The sequence below is a fragment of the Pseudophryne corroboree genome, chromosome 3 (genome assembly GCF_028390025.1).
Source record: "Pseudophryne corroboree isolate aPseCor3 chromosome 3, aPseCor3.hap2, whole genome shotgun sequence".
Lineage (NCBI taxonomy): Eukaryota > Metazoa > Chordata > Amphibia > Anura > Myobatrachidae > Pseudophryne > Pseudophryne corroboree.
The window spans coordinates 558,177,100-558,196,482 of NC_086446.1; the positions used below are offsets into that span (position 1 = coordinate 558,177,100).

The 19,383-nt window shown below is 46.7% G+C and overlaps 1 protein-coding gene across 4 annotated transcripts in view; it reads right to left on the bottom strand.

Moving 5' to 3' along the window:
• Positions 1-19,383, bottom strand: part of MMD (monocyte to macrophage differentiation associated) — a 159,688-nt gene that overhangs the window by 18,739 nt on the left and 121,566 nt on the right. For all 4 annotated transcript variants that reach the window (XM_063961273.1, XM_063961274.1, XM_063961272.1 and 1 more), the window contains exons 3-4: positions 13,054-13,214; positions 12,199-12,273 (exon numbers count right to left, since the gene is read on the bottom strand). In XM_063961273.1, coding sequence (XP_063817343.1) covers positions 12,199-12,273; positions 13,054-13,214 — 236 coding nt within the window. The remainder of the gene's footprint in view (positions 1-12,198; positions 12,274-13,053; positions 13,215-19,383) is intronic.

The window sequence follows — 19,383 nt, forward strand, 5'->3', positions numbered from 1 at the left end:
ATGTTCTAGCAATCTAAGCTGCTAGCACAACTGGTACTAACACATTACCAGCAGCCACTCATAACTATCTCAAGAACTCAAGATACACTTGTCAACACAAGCAGATCAGCACGATTGTTCTACACACTGAAGCCACCATGAGACTGCTGGTGCTTAAAAAGTTTTCTTAAGGGGCTATCAGTTGTTTAAATGACTGTCATTTTCAAACCCAGCCTGTGACATGGCAGTTAGGAGCTGATTGGCTGGAACTTTATCTCCGTGCCCTTTCTCTATCAAGGCTTAGTAAATAGACCCCTATATACCAGTACATGGAGGTATTGTATGCTATGCTACTATGCTATCTGGGGGTCAGTGGCTGCCATGAAAAGTGTCTTTTTACCACATTTCTATGCCTAATTATCACCCTTTATTTACTTTGGACTCAATATGTGGGGCTGTGCTACTAACTCACAGAAAGATAGCAGAAAATATATGTTTTACAAAAAATAAACCTACCGATAAATCTTTTTCTCCTAGTCCGTAGAGGATGCTGGGGACTCCGTAAGGACCATGGGGTATAGATGGGCTCCGCAGAAGACATGGGCACTATAAAGAACTTTAGAATGGGTGTACACTGGTTCCTCCCTCTATGCCCCTCCTCCAGAACTCAGTTAGAGAAACTGTGCCCAGAGGAGACGGACAGTACGAGGAAAGGATTTTGGTAATCTAAGGGCAAGATTCATACCAGCCCACACCATATAACCTGGAATATACGCAACCAGTTAACAGTATGAACAAAAAACAGTATCAGTCAACGACTGATCTTAACTGTAACATAATCCTTATGTAAGCAACAACTACATACAAGTCATTCAGAAATATGTCCGCACTGGGACGGGCGCCCAGCATCCTCTACGGACTATGAGAAAAAGATTTACCGGTAGGTTTAAAATCTTATTTTCTCTTATGTCCTAGAGGATGCTGGGGACTCCGTAAGGACCATGGGGATTATACCAAAGCTCCAAACCGGGCGGGAGTGCGCGGATGACTCTGCAGCACCGATTGAGCAAACATGAGGTCCTCATCAGCCTGGGTACCAAACTTGTAGAATTTTGCAAAGGTGTTTGAACCCGACCAAGTAGCTGCTCGGCACAGCTGTAACGCCGAGACGCCTCGGGCAGCCGCCCAAGAAGAGCCCACCTTCCTAGTGGAATGGGCCTTTACCGAATTTGGTAACGGCAATCCAGCCGTAGAATGAGCCTGCTGAATCGTGTTACAGATCCAGTGAGCAATAGTCTGCTTAGAAGCAGGAGCGCCAACCTTGTTGGCCGCATACAGGACAAACAGTGCCTCTGTTTTCCTAACTCGAGCCGTCCTGGCTACGGAAATTTTTAAGGCCCTGACTACATCAAGGGATTTGGAATCCTCCAAATCTCCCGTAGCCACAGGCACCACAATAGGTTGGTTCATATGAAACGATAACACCACCTTAGGCAAAAATTGAGGACGAGTCCTCAACTCTGCTCTATCCACATGGAAAATGAGATAGGGGCTCTAATGAGACAAGGCCGCCAATTCGGACACCCGCCTTGCAGATGCCAAGGACAACAACATGACCACCTTCCAAGTGAGAAATTTTAACTCAACAGTTTGAAGAGGCTCAAACCAGTGAGATCTTAGGAACTTTAACACCACGTTAAGGTCCCATGGTGCCACAAAAGGAGGCTGGATGTGCAGCACTCCCTTTACAAAAGTCTGGACATCTGGGAGAAAAGCAAATGCTTTCTGGAAGAATATAGAAAGGGCCAAAATCTGTACCTTAATGGAGCCTAACTTTAGGCCCATATCCACTCCAGTCTGTAGAAAGTGGAGAAACCAGCCCAAGTGGAAGTCTTCCGCAGGAGCATTCTTGGCTTCACATCAAGAAACATACTTCCTCCAGATACGGTGATAATGTTTCGCCGTCACCTCCTTCCTAGCCTTTATCAGAGTAGGGATGACTTCTTCCGGAATACCCTTCCAAGCTAGGATTTGGTGTTCAACCGCCATGCCGTCAAACGTAACCGCAGCAAGTCTTGGAACACGCAGGGCGCCTGCTGTAACAGGTCCTCCCTGAGAGGAAGAGGCCATGGATCTTCTGTGAGCATCTACTAAAGATCTGAATACCAGGCCCTTCGAGGCCAATCTGGAACAATGAGTATTGTCTGCACTCTTTTGCGCCTTATGATTCTCCGTATCTTTGAGATGAGAGGAAGAGGAGGGAAAACATAGACCGACTGAAACACATATGGTGTCACGAGAGCGTCCACCGCTACTGCCTGAGGGCCCCTTGACCTGGCACAATACCTCTGAAGCTTCTTGTTGAGGCGTGACATCATCATGTCTATTTGAGGAAGTCCCCAAAGACTTGTTATCTCTGCAAAAACTTCTTGATGAAGTCCCCACTCTCCTGGATGGAGATCGTGTCTGCTGAGGAAGTCTGCTTCCCAGTTGTCCACTGCCGGAATGAATACCGCTGACAGAGCGCTTACGTGATTTTCTGCCCAGCGCAGAATCCTGGTGGCTTCCGCCATTGCCACTCTGCTCCTTGTCCCGCCTTGGCGGTTTACATGAGCAACGGCTGTGACGTTGTCTGATTGAATCAGAACCGGTAGGCCGCGAAGAAGATTCTCCTCTTGTCGTAGGCTGTTGTATATGGCCCTCAATTCCAGTATGTTGATGTGTAGACAAGCCTCCTGGCCTGACCACAGTCCCTGAAAATTCCTTCCTTGTGTGACTGCTCCCCATCCTCGGAGGCTCGCGTCCGTGGTCACCAGAATCCAGTCCTGAATGCCAAACCTGCGCTCTGGAGCCACCACAGGAGAGACACCCTGGCCCTGGAGGACAGAGTTATTTTCTGATGTATTTGAAGGTGGGACCCGGACCACTTGTCCAGAAGGTCCCACTGAGACGTCCTTGCATGAAACCTGCCGAAGGGGATGGCCTCGTAGATCGCCACCATTTTCCCCAGTACTCGAGTGCATTGATGGACTGACACTTCTCGGTTTTAACAGGTCTCTTACCATGTTCTGGAGTTCCTGGGCTTTTTCCCTCGGGAGAAAAACCCTCTTTCGTTCTGTGTCCAGAATCATGCCTAAGAAAGACAGCCGACTCGTTGGAACCAACTGCGACTTTGGCAGATTTAGAATCCATCCATGTTGCTGTAGCACTCCCAGGGAGAGCGACACGCTGTTCTGCAACTGTTCCTTTGAGCTCGCTTTTATCAGGAGATCGTCCAAGTATGGGATAATTGTGACTCCTTGCCTGCGTAGGAGCACCATCATTTCCGCCATTACCTTGGTGAACACCCTCGGGGCCGTGGAAAGCCCAAACGGCAACGTCTGAAACTGGTAATGACAGTCCTGTACAGCGAATCTCAGGTACGCTTGATGAGGAGGATATATGGGGATGTGAAGGTATGCATCCTTTATGTTTAATGACACCATAAAAATCGCCCCCTTCCAGGCTGGAGATGACCGCCCTGAGCGATTCCATCTTGAACTTGAACCTTTTTAAGAAAAGGTTCAGGGATTTTAGATTTAGAATGGGTCTAACCGAGCCATCCGGTTTCGGGACCACAAATAGGGTTGAATAGTACCCTTTCCCCTGTTGTGTTAGGGGAACCTTGATAATCACTTGCTGTTGACACAGCTTTTGAATTGCAGCTAAAATTATCTCCCTCTCTGGGGGAGAAGCTGGTAAAGCCGATTTGAAGAATCGACGAGGAGGCACGTCTTCGAGTTCCATCTTGTAGCCCTCGGATACAATTTCCATCGCCCAAGGATCCACGTCTGACTGAACCCACACGTGGCTGAAGAGTCTAAGACGTGCGCCCACCAATGGTGCGGCCTCCCTCAGTGGAACCCCAGCGTCATGCGGTGGATTTAGTAGAAGCCGTTGAGGACTTCTGTTCCTGGGAACTGGCCGTAGCAGGCATTCTTTTCCCTCTACCCTTACCTCTGGCGAGGAAGGAAGAGCCCCGACCTCTTCTGGACTTATGCGACCGAAAGGACTGCATCTGATACTGTGGAGTTTTCTTTTGCTGTCGGGGAACATAAGGCAAAAAGGTAGATTTACCCGCGGTAGCTGTGGAAACTAGGTCCGCGAGACCTTCCCCAAATAAAACCTTACCCTTGTAAGGTAAAACTTCCATATGCCTCTTTGAGTCGGCATCACCTGTCCATTGGCGGGTCCACAGCGCCCGCCTAGCTGAGACCGCCATCGCGTTGGCCCTTGAACCTAGTAGTCCGACGTCTCTCTGAGCGTCTCTCATATATAAGACTGCGTCTTTGATGTGACCTAAGGTCAACAAAATGGTATCTCTATCTAGGGTCAAAATCAGCTGACAAGGTATCTGTCCAAGCTGCTACCGCGCTACAGACCCAAGCCGATGCTATAGCCGGTCTGAGTAAAGCACCAGTATGTGTATAAATTGATTTTAAAGTCGTTTCCTGTCTGCAATCAGCCAGATCTTTGAGAGCTGCCGTGTCTGGGGACGGTAGCGCCACCTTTTTGGATAAGCGCGTCAAAGCTTTGTCCACCCTGGGCGAGGATTCCCACCGTACCCTGTCCTGTGCCAAGAAAGGATACGCCATAAGAACTCTTTTGGGAATCTGCAGTTTTTTGTCTGGAGTTTCCCAAGCTTTTTCAAATAACGCGGTCAGCTCATGAGATGGGGGAAATGTTACCCCAGGTTTCTTTTCCTTAAACATGTGTACCCTCGTGTCAGGGACAGAGGGGTCATCTGTGATATGAAAAACATCTTTTATTGCAATAATCATATAATGAATACTTTTGGCCACCCTTGGGTGTAGCCTTGCATCATCGTAGTCGACACTGGAGTCAGAATCCGTGTCGGTATCCGTGTCTGCTATTTGGGATAGGGGACGTTTTTGAGACCCTGAAGGGCCCTGTGACACCGTCAAAGCCATTTGACTCCCCGTATTATCCCTGAACTCTGCTTTGTCCAATCTCTTATGTAACAAGGTCACATTTGCATTTAAAACATTCCACATGTCCAACCAATCAGGTGTCGGCGTTGCCGATGGAGACACCACAATCATCTGCTACACCTCCTCTCTAGAAGAGCCTTCCGCCTCAGATATGCCGACACAGGCGTACCGACACCCCCCACACACACAGGGAGTGTGTGTATATATATATATATATATATATATATATATATATATATATATATATATATATATACACACATACATAGACAGTTCCCCCAATAAGGCCCTTTGGAGAGACAGAGAGAGAGTATGCCAGCACACACCCAGCGCCAATAACACTGGACACAAAATTCCCAGATAAACAGCAGTGTTATATAATCATATAGAAATCTAAATCTATACACTCACTGCGCCTTACACCCCCCTCTTTTTTGCCCTCTGTCACTGTGTTCAGCAGGGGAGAGTCCGGGCAGCCAGCTTCTGCAGTGTGCTGTGGAGAAAATGGCGCTGGTTAGTGCTGTGAGATCAAGCTCCGCCCCCTTATACTGGCGGGGGATTATAAAATATATTGCCTCCGCAGCCTATATATTCATATGAACCAGTCCTAGAGGTTTATTGCTGCCCAGGGCGCCCCCCCTGCGCCCTGCACCCATCAGTGCCTGCAGTGTGTCAGTGTGTGTAGTGTGTGGGTGCAATGGCGCACAGCGTTACTGCTGCGCGTTACCTCATAGAAGATCTGAAGTCTTCTGCCGCCTTTGAAGTCTTCTTTCTTCTTATACTCACCCGGCTTCTATCTTCCGGCTCTGTGAGGAGGACGGCGGCGCGGCTCCGGGACGAACGGCGAGGGTGAGACGTGCGTTCCGACCCCCTGGAGCTAATGGTGTCCAGTAGCCTAAGAAGCAGAGCCTATCATTTAAGTAGGTCTGCTTCTCTCCCCTCAGTTCCACGATGCAGGGAGCCTGTTGCCAGCAGTGCTCCCTGAAAATAAAAAACCTAACAAAAAGTATTTTTCAGAGAAACTCAGTAGAGCTCCCCTGCAGTGCACCCAGTCTCCTCTGGGCACAAAATCTAACTGAGGTCTGGAGGAGGGGCATAGAGGGAGGAGCCAGTGCACACCCATCTAAAGTTCTTTATAGTGCCCATGTCTCCTGCGGAGCCAGTCTATACCCCATGGTCCTTACAGAGTCCCCAGCATCCTCTAGGACGTAAGAGAAAATAAGATTTTACTCACCGGTAAATCTATTTCTCGTAGTCCGTAGTGGATGCTGGGAACTCCGAAAGGACCATGGGGAATAGCGGCTCCGCAGGAGACTGGGCACAACTAAAGAAAGCTTTTAGGTCACCTGGTGTGCACTGGCTCCTCCCACTATGACCCTCCTCCAAGCCTCAGTTAGGACACTGTGCCCGGACGAGCTGACATAATAAGGAAGGATTTTGAATCCCGGGTAAGACTCCTACCAGCCACACCAATCACACCGTATAACTCGTGATACTATACCCAGTTTAACAGTATGAAAACAACTGAGCCTCTCAACAGATGGCTCAACAATAACCCTTTAGTGAACAATAACTATGTACAAGTATTGCAGACAATCCGCACTTGGGATGGGCGCCCAGCATCCACTACGGACTACGAGAAATAGATTTACCGGTGAGTAAAATCTTATTTTCTCTGACGTCCTAGTGGATGCTGGGAACTCCGAAAGGACCATGGGGATTATACCAAAGCTCCCAAACGGGCGGGAGAGTGCGGATGACTCTGCAGCACCGAATGAGAGGACTCAAGGTCCTCCTCAGCCAGGGTATCAAATTTGTAGAATTTTGCAAACGTGTTTGCCCCTGACCAAGTAGCAGCTCGGCAAAGTTGTAAAGCCGAGACCCCTCGGGCAGCCGCCCAAGATGAGCCCACCTTCCTTGTGGAATGGGCATTTACTGATTTAGGATGCGGCAGTCCAGCCGCAGAATGCGCCAGCTGAATTGTGCTACAAATCCAGCAAGTAATAGTCTGCTTAGAAGCAGGAGCACCCAGTTTGTTGGGTGCATACAGGATAAATAGCGAGTCAGTTTTCCTGACTCTAGCCGTCCTGGAAACATAAATTTTTAAGGCCCTGACTACGTCCAGTAACTTGGAATCCTCCAAGGCCCTAGTAGCCGCAGGCACCACAATAGGTTGGTTCAAGTGAAAAGCTGATACCACCTTAGGGAGAAACTGAGGAAGAGTCCGCAATTCCGCCCTATCCATATGGAAAATCAGATAAGGGCTTTTACATGACAAAGCTGCCAATTCTGACACACGCCTGGCTGAAGCCAAGGCCAATAACATGACCACTTTCCACGTGAGATATTTCAAATCCACAGTTTTAAGTGGCTCAAACCAATGTGATTTTAAGAAACTCAACACCACGTTGAGATCCCAAGGTGCCACAGAAGGCACAAAAAAGGGGCTGAATATGTAGCACTCCCTTTACAAATGTCTGAACTCCAGGCAGTGAAGCCAGTTCTTTCTGGAAGAAAATCGACAGAGCCGAAATCTGGACCTTAATGGAACCCAAAATTAGGCCCATAGTCACTCCTGACTGTAGGAAGTGCAGAAAACGACCCAGCTGAAATTCCTCTGTTGGGGCCTTCCTGGCCTCACACCACGCAACATATTTTCGCCAAATACGGTGATAATGGTTTGCGGTTACTTCTTTCCTGGCTTTCATCAGCGTAGGAATGACTTCCTCCGGAATGTCCTTTTGCTTTAGGATCCGGAATTCAACCGCCATGCCGTCCAACGCAGCCGCGGTAAGTCTTGGAACAGACAGGGCCCCTGCTGTAGCAGATCCTGTCTGAGCGGTAGAGGCCATGGGTCCTCTGATATTATTTCTTGAAGTTCTGGGTACCAAGCTCTTCTTGGCCCATCCAGAACCACGAGTATCGTTCTTACTCCTCGTTTTCTTATTATTCTCAGTACCTTGGGTATGAGAGGCAGAGGAGGGAATACATAAACCGACTGGTACACCCACGGTGTCACTAGACCGTCCACAGCTATTGCCTGAGGGTCCCTTGACCTGGCGCAATATCTAGTTTTTTGTTTAGGCGGGACGCCATCATGTCCACCTGTGGCCTTTCCCAACGGTTTACCAACAGTTGGAAGACTTCTGGATGAAGTCCCCACTCTCCCGGGTGTCGGTCGTGTCTGCTGAGGAAGTCTGCTTCCCAGTTGTCCACTCCCGGAATGAACACTGCTGACAGTGCTAAGACGTGATTTTCCGCCCATCGGAGAATCATTGTGGCTTCTGCCATCGCCATCCTGCTTCTTGTGCCGCCCTGTCGGTTTACATGGGCGACTGCCGTGATGTTGTCTGATTGGATCAGTACCGGCTGGTTTTGAAGCAGAGGCCTTGCCAGACTTAGGGCATTGTAAATGGCCCTCAGTTCCAGAATATTTATGTGTAGGGACGACTCCTGACTTGACCAAAGTCCTTGGAAATTTCTTCCCTGTGTGACTGCCCCCCAGCCTCGAAGGCTGGCATCCGTGGTTACCAGGACCCAGTCCTGTATGCCGAATCTGCGGCCCTCTTGAAGATGAGCACTCTGCAGCCACCACAGTAGAGATACCCTGGTCCTTGGAGACAGGGTTATCAGCCGATGCATCTGAAGATGCGATTCCGACCACTTGTCCAAGAGGTCCCACTGAAAGGTTCTTGCATGGAACCTGCCGAACGGAATTTTGCTTCGTAAGAAGCTACCATTTTTCCCAGGACTCGTGTGCAGTGATGCACCGATACCTGTTTTGGTTTCAGGAGGTCTCTGACTAGAGATGACAGCTCCTTGGCTTTCTCCTGCGGGAGAAACACTTTTTTCTGTTCTGTGTCCAGAACCATCCCCAGGAACAGCAGGCGTGTGGTAGGAACCAGCTGTGACTTTGGAATGTATAGAATCCATCCGTGCTGTTGTAGCACTTCCCGAGATAGTGCTACTCCGACCAACAACTGCTCCATGGACCTCGCCTTTATAAGGAGATCGTCCAAGTACGGGATAATTAAAAACTCCCTTTTTTCGAAGGAGTATCATCATTTCTGCCATTACCTTGGTAAAGACCCTCGGTGCCGTGGACAGTCCAAACGGCAGTGTTTGGAATTGGTAATGGCAATCCTGTACCACAAATCTGAGGTACTCCTGGTGAGGATGGTAAATGGGGACATGTAGGTAAGCATCCTTGATTTCTAGGTATACCATGTAATCCCCCTCCTCCAGGCTTGCAATAACCGCCCTGAGCGATTCCATCTTGAATTTGAATTTTTTTATGTATGTGTTCAAGGACTTCAAATTTAAAATGGGTCTCACCGAACCGTCCGGTTTCGGTACCACAAACAGTGTGGAATAGTAACCCCGTCCTTGTTGAAGTAGGGGCACCTTGACTATCACCTGCTGGGAATACAGCTTGTGAATTGCCTCTAGCACAGCCTCCCTGCCTGAGGGAGTTGTCGGCAAGGCAGATTTGAGGAAACGGCGGGGGGGAGACGCCTCGAATTCCAGCCTGTACCCCTGAGATACTACTTGAAGGATCCAGGAATCCACCTGTGAGCGAGCCCAGTGATCGCTGAAATTTTTGAGGCGGCCCCCCACCGTACCTGGCTACGCCTGTGGAGCCCCCGCGTCATGCGGTGGACTCAGAGGAAGCGGGGGAAGAATTTTGATTCTGGGAACTGGCTGACTGGTGCAGCTTTTTCCCTCTTCCCTCGTCTCTGTGCAGAAAGGAAGCGCCTTTGACCCGCTTGCTTTTCTGAAGCCGAAAGGACAGTACCTGATAATACAGTGCTTTCTTAGGCTGTGAGGAAACCTGAGGTAAAAAATTTTCTTCCCAGCTGTTGCTGTGGATACGAGGTCCCAGAGACCATCCCCAAACAATTCCTCACCCTTATAAGGCTCTATGTGCCTTTTAAAGTCAGCATCACCTGTCCAGTGTCGGGTCTCTAATACCCTCCTGACAGAATGGACATTGCATTAATTCTGGATGCCAGCCGGCAAAATATCCCTCTGTGCATCCCTCATATATAAGATGACGTCTTATGTTCGCAAAATAGTATCCCTGTTTGACAGGGTTACAGACCACGCTGCAGCAGCACTATCTGCAGGTCTCAGTCTAGTACCTGAGTGTGTAAATACAGACTTCAGGATAGCCTCCTGCTTTTTATCAGCAGGTACCTTCAAAGTGGCCGTATCCTAAGACGGCAGTGCCACCTTTTTTGACAAACGTGTGAGCGCCTTATCCACCCTAGGGGATATCTCCCAGCGTAACTTATCCTCTGGCGGGAAAAGGTACGCCATCAGTAACTTTTTAGAAATTATCAGGGGGAACCCACGCTTTTTCACACTTCATTCACTCATTGGATGGGGGAACAAAACACTGCCTGCTTTTTCTCCCCAAACATAAAACCCTTTTTTAGTGGTACTTGGGTTAATGTCAGAAATGTGTAACACATTTTTTATTGCCGGGATCATGTAACGGATGTTCCTAGTGGATTGTGTATATGTCTCAACCTCGTCGACACTGGAGTCAGACTCCGTGTCGACATCTGTGTCTGCCATCTGAGGGAGCGGGCGTTTTTGAGCCCCTGATGGCCTTTGAGACGCCTGGGCAGGCGCGGGCTGAGAAGCCGGCTGTCCCATAGCTGTTACGTCATCCAGCCTTTTATGTAAGGAGTTGACACTGTTGGGTAATACCTTCCACCTATCCATCCACTCTGGTGTCGGCCCACAGGGGGCGACATCCCATTTATCGGCATCTGCTCCGCCTCCACATAAGCCTCCTCATCAAACATGTCGACACAGCCGTACCGACACACCGCACACACACAGGGAATGCTCTGACTGAGGACAGGACCCCACACAGCCCTTTGGGGAGACAGAGAGAGAGTATGCCAGCACACACCAGAGCGCTATATAATGTAGGGATAAACACGATCACTGAGTGAATTTTCCCCAATAGCTGCTTGTATAAACAATATTGCGCCTAAATTTAGTGCCCACCCTCTCTTTTTAACCCTTTGAGCCTGAAAACTACAGGGGAGAGCCTGGGGAGCTGTCTTTCAGCTACACTGTGAAGAGAAAATGGCGCCAGTGTGCCGAGGGAGATAGCTCCGCCCCTTTTTCGCAGACTTTTCTCCCGCTTTTTTATGGATTCTGGCAGGGGTAATTATCACATATATAGCCTCTGGGGCTATATATTGTGATTATTTTGCCAGCCAAGGTGTTTTTATTGCTGCTCAGGGTGCCCCCCCCCAGCGCCCTGCACCCTCAGTGACCGGAGTGTGAAGTGTGTATGAGGAGCAATGGCGCACAGCTGCAGTGCTGTGCGCTACCTTGGTGAAGACTGGTGAAGACTGAAGTCTTCTGCCGCCGATTTTCCGGACCATCTTCATGCTTCTGGCTCTGTAAGGGGGACGGCGGCGCGGCTCCGAGAACGAACACCAAGGACGGGTCCTGCGGTCGATCCCTCTGGAGCTAATGGTGTCCAGTAGCCTAAGAAGCCTAAGCTAGCTGCAAGCAGGTAGGTTCGCTTCTTCTCCCCTTAGTCCCTCGTTGCAGTGAGCCTGTTGCCAGCAGGTCTCACTGTAAAATAAAAAACCTAACATATACTTTCTTTCTAGGAGCTCAGGAGAGCCCCTAGTGTGCATCCAGCTCGGCCGGGCACAGAAATCTGAGGTCTGGAGGAGGGGCATAGAGGGAGGAGCCAGTGCACACCAGATAGTACCTAATCTTTCTTTTAGAGTGCCCAGTCTCCTGCGGAGCCCGTCTATTCCCCATGGTCCTTACGGAGTTCCCAGCATCCACTAGGACGTCAGAGAAAAATGCATTAAAAAACAAAACCCAACATCAGGGGCATATTAAGAGAGGAAGGGGCCCACTAGTAAACTCTAGCACTGTGCTGCTGCCATTTTCCCGGAGATTCTGCAGAGATACCGCTGGTGATGTAGGACTCCAGAGAGTCTAGTGTTGAATAAATGCGTGCACCCATTATATATACTGTATGCCACTGCCCAGCGTGCCCAGAAAGCAGTACAATAAATTATGCCAGATAAATAATACTTATCATCATATGAGACTCACTGCACAACTCTGAAAACAGCCCCAGTAATTATGTATTAAATCCACTAGTCTCTAGAATTTTAAAATGGATTAAAAAAAAAAAAGCACATTTATAATTATCATAAACAACAAAACCTGTAATACCCACCATGGTGCGTAAGATGCGGCAATAAAAAAGTAGATAACCATCCTGTCGCACATGTGGAAACAGTGTTCTACAGTTCTGGAAAGAAGAAAGGAAAGCTTATCTGGATGCTTCTGTAACTGATCCACTGTTAGATAAATAATGCAGTATGTCAGGGAAAGCTGCCAAATATTGTTCTGCATAGTGACAATGCTCCAGGGAGTTCATTTACAATATCAAATGGTAGCCAAAAACGTATAGCGAGGTCCACAGTGAGTTTGTCGAGTCAGCTCTCTCCCGTGTGTACTCTGAAGTTAAAGAAAATAAGCCACACTTTACAGATCACCATCAACACTACTTGAAGAGCGCAGATCTATAATCTAGAAGAGATGAATAGGTGTAGGTGTATAATGAGAGCAAACTAGGGGGTATATTTACTAAGCCTTGGATGGAGATAAAGTACCAGCTAATCGGCTCCTAACTGTCATTTTTCAAACACAGCCTGTGACATGGAAGTTATGAGCCGATTGGCTAGTTCTTTATCTCCATCCAAAGCTTAGTAAATAGACCCCCTAGGTCTTTTATTGCTGTTGAAATACTTAAAGACAGACTGCAAACACTAAAGATAGTTGTCCATTATTTTCATGAACAGTGTTGCCACTGTCAGCCCAAGCAGATTGAACAGAACTTGTGATTGGATGACCATTCCAAATTAATATGAACATTCCTAGCTAGTTACAATGGATAGAACACACTACATGGTGGCATATTTTGGTTTATTGGACTGCAACTGCAATGTGATCTTTGTGAACTGAGCATTAGGACCCATTACCCCGATAATGCAACACAGAGACATGGCTTTATATAAAAGGAACATACCGGAGGTGACTCTTCTTCCAGGTTACTATGTGAAATACAGTGGACACAATAAAAAGGGCACACAGGCCCATGCCATAAATCCATGCTGTTATCTTCTCCCATCGGTCATCGGACATGCGGTGTAATAAAGCACTTCCCACAATAGATGGGACAATGAGGAACTAAAAAAAAAAAAAATGTACAAATGCTAAAGTTTTAGAGAATAGACAACACACAGTTAAAACCTGCTGCAAACAAGGTGGGATGGGGTATTTATTCACTTCTAATTACGTATTGGGCAGAAAAAAAAAAATCAGCTCCAATTACTCACCATGGTGCAGACATATGATAAATGCGGAACTAGGCAGCCCTCTGTCTCCACAGTTTTTATCTAGTCAACGCCATGGCGTGACTTGGTAGCACCAGGCGTCTTTATATATTTTGTTTCTATTAAAATGTGTCTTAGTTGCATAGATATTTGAATAGCAGCTTATGCGGATTTAAATAATATGCAACATGCCTATATTCCTTGTGTGACTGTGACTGTATCTACGAAATGCTGCGTTACAGTATTTTCCTGGAAATCAGTGTAACATACCATTTCGTATGCAGATACAGCCGCAGTCGCACACAGAATATAGGCATGTCACATATTATTTTAATCAACAAAAGTTGCTTGTGCATCCTATTTGCATAGTGATGCGAATAAGATGCATTTTCGGCATAAAAGATGCCAGACATTAACAGAGCTGTCCAGGAACTACTGTAATAGTGGTCTACAATTTGCCTATATAGTAACACTATGAGAATTACAGTACTGACACATGGCTTACTGGGGGCAGTGGGAAAAGTATAAGCTTTACAGAATGAAGAAATGCATCAGTTTGGACAAGCGATAAGTGCCTCTAATCATCCATAGAACCAGCTGAAATTACAGTATTATGGTACAGCTGCAGACAGGAACCTTTCCCACCTTACTACTTTCTAGTGGAGCAGCTGAGCAGAATGCACCATATCGGCGTACAGGACTGTAAGTGGACAAAGACTGCTAAAAGGCAGACTTCTGGTAAATTGCCCACCCCCTTTGCTCCATTACTCTGGGACTAGTGTAATACTTGTTTATTCTAATAACATCTGGAAAATGTACTCTATTTACTTAAGCATAGCTTATATATGCAATACTAACATCAAGGCACGCTCTTGCTGATAACTACAAACTGTGTGGACTCCTCTATTTTTGATTCTAGTTCTATGTTCACACAAAAGACTTGAATCTAACGGACATTGGGATAGATTTATCAAAGATTGGCGAGAGTACTAGCCATTCAGTTCCTGACATTTTTCAAACACAGCCTGTAAAATGACAATTAGGAGCCAATTGGTTGGTACTTTGGGCTTTATTCAGCTTGAAGTGTAGAAAATCGCAAATCGGACGGTTATCGGATGCCTGTGCATGCGCTGTGTATACATTGCGCATGTGTAAGAGCCACAGTACGATTGCCAGGAAGTGTCCGTTTGTGGAAGGTTACATGGCGTTTGTGTGGAGTGATTGCCAAAAACGCAGGCGGATCATGGTCATTTTTGAGGCGTGTAAATGACGTCAGTTGCAAAGGATTGCGATTAAAAATATGGCATTGGTGTGGCTGCACTGTACAATCCACGTAGATCCGCAGGGCATGTACCACATCCAAGGTGGCCTCCCCCACAGAGAGGTCCGGGGAGTTGAAGTCCGAAACCACGATCCCTTTACAGTGGAAACATGAGACAACCTTGGGAAGGTATCCAGGATGAGTTCGAAGCACAGCCCTGTCTTAATGAAAGATTAAAAAAGGGAGAGCGACAAGAGATGGCCCCCAAATCTGACACCCTTCAATACCCAAAAGGAAAAGTCTTTGCCATTAGCCAGTGGAGGTCCACTGAGTCCAGGATTCAAACGGAGACTCCTAAAGTGCTTGGAGAACCACTGACAAATCCCACAGAGCCCCCACAGGGACATGGGTGGTTGAATACGGAGGACACCCTGAAGAAAGGTGCAAACATCTGGCAGTAGAGCAAACCTGCGCTGGAACCAGACTAACAGAGCAGAGACGTGCACTTTCAGAGAGGCCAGGCGGAGTCCGACATCCAATCCAGCTTGGAGGAAAGCCTGGATTCGGAATACTCTAAAAACTAAAGGGCCATAGCATCTTGCAGCGCACCACTGGACGTATGTATGCCACACTCTGTAATATATATAGGATGAGGACGGCTTCCGCTCTGAGCATTTTCTGGACCACAGAGCGAGAGAACCCTTCAGACCTTAGGAGGGATGACTTAAGAGCCACGGTATCAAAGACAGGGACAGGGACCTTGAGACAGCAGGTTTGGTCACAGTGGAAGTGAAAAGGGAGCGTCTGCAGAGAGACTCTGGAGATCAGAAAACCAGTAGCGCCAAGGCCAGGCCGGAGCTTTCAACAGTACAATGCCCCTCCGAGGCAGGGAAGGTCCACTTCACTATCAGGGCATCCATGAAGGACGCTTCGGGATTTCTTGTTCTAAACCTGTACACGGGAATCTTTGTGGTTGTGTCATCCAGGTATGGGAATATTCTGACCCCTTGACGACGCAGCTGCGCCACCATAACAGCCATAATTTTGGTAAAATTGCACTTCTTACACCCAGGCGTCTGTGTTGGTCTGACACCACTATGCGAAATGAAGAATTCAGCCTCCCACCCTGGGAACCCCAGGAGAAGGCTCGCCCAGTCAGGCTGAAGGTAGGTCTTCAGACTTGGTAGTTGGACTTCTGGTAGCCTGGCCTGCTTAGCCCTGCGCTTGCTGGAGCTGACTGCTGAAGGAAGTACTGACCTTTTGCTTTGCCTTGGGGACAAAAAGTCAGAGACATCGGAGTAGAGGCCGAGGGCAGGAAAGCAGTTTTAGCGGCTGCCAAATGTAGCCAAACTCTTGTCCAATTCTGTGCCAAATAGGATATCCCCAGTGTAAGGTAGTAATTCCTGGGCCTTCTTGGAATCAGTGCCTGCTTTCCATGAACATACAGTAACCAGAGCATGCAGCAGGCTACCACTAAGGTAGCAATGGACGCCAAGAAACCAGTATCCAGAACCACTTCACCTAGGTAGGAGGGGTATCCATTTGGATGGTCGACCATGTTAAGTTCGAAAGTCATTAGGTCGACCACTATTGGTCGACATGAACAAATGGTCGACACAGGACAGGTCGACACATGAAAAGGTCGACATGGCTTTTAAAAAAATACGATTTTTAACTTTTTTTTATACTTTACCATCCACATGGACTACGATTGGAGGGAGGCACCTTGACCGCAGCATGGCGAGTGAAGCGAACCATGCAAGGGGATGCGGTACACTAATTGGGGTTCCTGGTCATGTTATGGAAAAAAATGACACCAAAAACAGTAAAAAAAAAAAAACCATGTCGACCTTTCATGTGTCAACCATTTTCATGTGTTGACTATTAGTCCATGTCGATCAATAGTGGTCAACCTTAACATGGTCGACCATTCATGCCAGAACCGGTAGGAAGCTGCATCTCTCATATGCGTGATGTGGGACATTATTTCCCGGGAAACGTCAGAGGGAAGTCATTACTCCAGAGCCTCTGCCCAGCGTTCCCAGAGACCTGTAGCTGCTGAAGAAAATGGCTGCCATGGGTCTCTGAGGGGGAAGGAGGAGCAGCTCAGAGGCGGGAAGACCGCAGTGGAACAGAGCCCTGAGCTGTGGGGGAAGGCGCAGGGAGAGGGCTAACCTCTCTATACTGACATCAACCACAAGTTCGCTTGCCTCTCTGCAAAATCCTCCGCCAATATAGTTAGCCCTGGTGGTCTAGTACAGTCCTAGACAAACCTACACCCCATTGTCTCCCCTGTGAAGCCCTATGGACCCTGAGGAAGAAAAATATATGTTATAAAACATGTTGTGCATTATAATGAAGGTTAAAAGTGTGACAAGCATAGTCATCTCCTCCTCTCTCATCCTTAAAGTAAACTTTCTTAGTCATCCCTAAACCAAGCATTTATTATATACAATGAGCTTTTCCATGAGAACCTCAAAGTAAATAAAAGCATTTCATCTCTTGTAGCAATATCAAAATATTTATCACATACTGTATCTTCTTCAGTGCAAACAAAGCCAAAGAGATGTGAAGCAAGCTGTGAATCTTAGTAATGTTTTGGAGAAAAGGCTTGCTCAGCAAAGGCACAGTACACAGTGCAATGTATCCTTTGTAGTCATCAAACTTCAAATAGTGACATTGAGCAATAGATAGACTGTGCAATGACAGGGAATAGTGTCATCATCTGTAAAAAACAGACATATAGGGGCACATTATAATATTATTATTAATAGTTCTATGGTATATACATGCATATGGTGTGCCCAAACAAGTTCCAGAAAGATAGAGCACTCACCAAATAAAAAGTCAAGCAAAGGTTTTTATTGTTACCACATATTTTCCTGGATGTGGATTAAAATCGCAAGAAGGGCCCAGTAATGGTCAAAATATCATATTGACCTTCTTCTGTGCAATGTGGAAATTATTATTATTAACAATTACTTATATAGCACCAGCATATTTCATTGCGCTTTACAATTGGGAACAAATACTAATAAAATAAGACTGGGTAATAACAGACACATGAAAAGGTAAGAGGGCCTGTTCGCAAGGTTACAATCTATAGGGAACTAGGTGTTGATACACAAGGATAATTGCTACATATTGCATATTGGTCCAACCAGGTTGCAGCGGTTCTTGGTGGGCTCTATGATCCAGTCACACAGGCTTATGAAGGTTATGTGGGTGGTTCTGGAACTTGATAAACTTCACTGAAGAGGTGAATTCAGGTAATGTTTGAAGGTTTAGAGACTAAAGGAAAGTCTTATTGTACGTGGAAAGCCTGTTTTGGGGAAGACCAGTAAGGAGACTATTGCAATAATCAATTCTGGAGATAATGAATGCATGAATCAGAGTTTTTGTAGTGTCTTGTGTAAGATATGGGCATATTCTGGATGTTTTTTAGATGAATATAAGATAATTTAGAAACCGACTGAATGTGGGGGGAAAAAAAGGACAGGTCAGAGTCCAGGATGACACCTAGGCTTAAAGGGCAGGGTTGATTGTTGAGCTCTCAACATTGATAAAGATATCAGGCTGGTAACTGCTATTGGCAATATTGGAAATATTAATTATTCTGTTTTGGAAAGGTTACATGTGAGGTGGTGAGATAACATCTAAGATGAAATGGCAGAAAGACATTCAGTAACGTGGACCAAGAAGATGGTGACAAATCTGGAGAGGAGAAATTGTGCAACTATATGTAAACAAGAAAAACTTTTTTTTCCTTCCACTTCTTAGTTGGTGAGCACTCTTCTTTTTTTTTTTTGGAACTGATCCACTGTATGGTATTTTACTTTTATATTGTTTAGATGTCACTGTAGTTATTACTATTTATAGATATATTTAGTCAGTGCCTAGACCTACAAATAAAGTTGATCTATGCAAATTAGGTTTTATGAAAAACTGAAAAGCAAAATCTGTTTATAACAAACCATCTCTGCCACAAACTAGGATTGCACATAGTTGAACATTTTAAAATGTTTTTTTTTTTTCAGGGACATTTTGCTGTAGAGCAAGTGTATGTTTGAATGTCATTCACAATATTGGCCCTCATTCAGAGTTGTTCGCTCGCAAGCTGTTTTTAGCAGCATTGCACACGCTAGGCCGCCGCCCTCTGGGAGTGTATCTTAGCTTAGCAGAATAGCGGACGAAAGATTAGCAGAACTGCTACTAAATAATTCTTTGCAGTTTCTGAGTAGCTCCAGACCTACTCACAGATTGCGATCAGCTCAGTCCGTTTAGTTCCTGGTTTGACGTCACAAACACGCCCTGCTTTCGGCCAGCCACCCCCCCGTTTCTCCAGACACTCCCGCGTTTTTCCCTGACACGCCTGCGTTTTTTAGCACACTCCCATAAAACGCTCAGTTACCACCCAGAAACGCCCCTTTCCTGTCAATCATTCACCGATCAGCAGTGCGACTGAAAAGCGCCACAGGAACCACAGCAAAACTGCTAAGTTTTTAGTTAAATAACTAAGCACATGCGCCCTGCGTGCCTTGCGCATGTGCAGTTAGCAACAAATCGCAGCATAGCAAAAATCGGCAACGAGCGAACAACTCGGAATGAACCCCATTGTCTCTGAGGATCTGGCAGCACAATAGTACCCACAAAGTAATCTTTAGTGGATGTCATAATACATATTTTTATTTATACCTTTTACATAATGCTCTTCAATAAATATTCAAATGATAAACTTTAGAGAATAAGAATAGGGGAAACT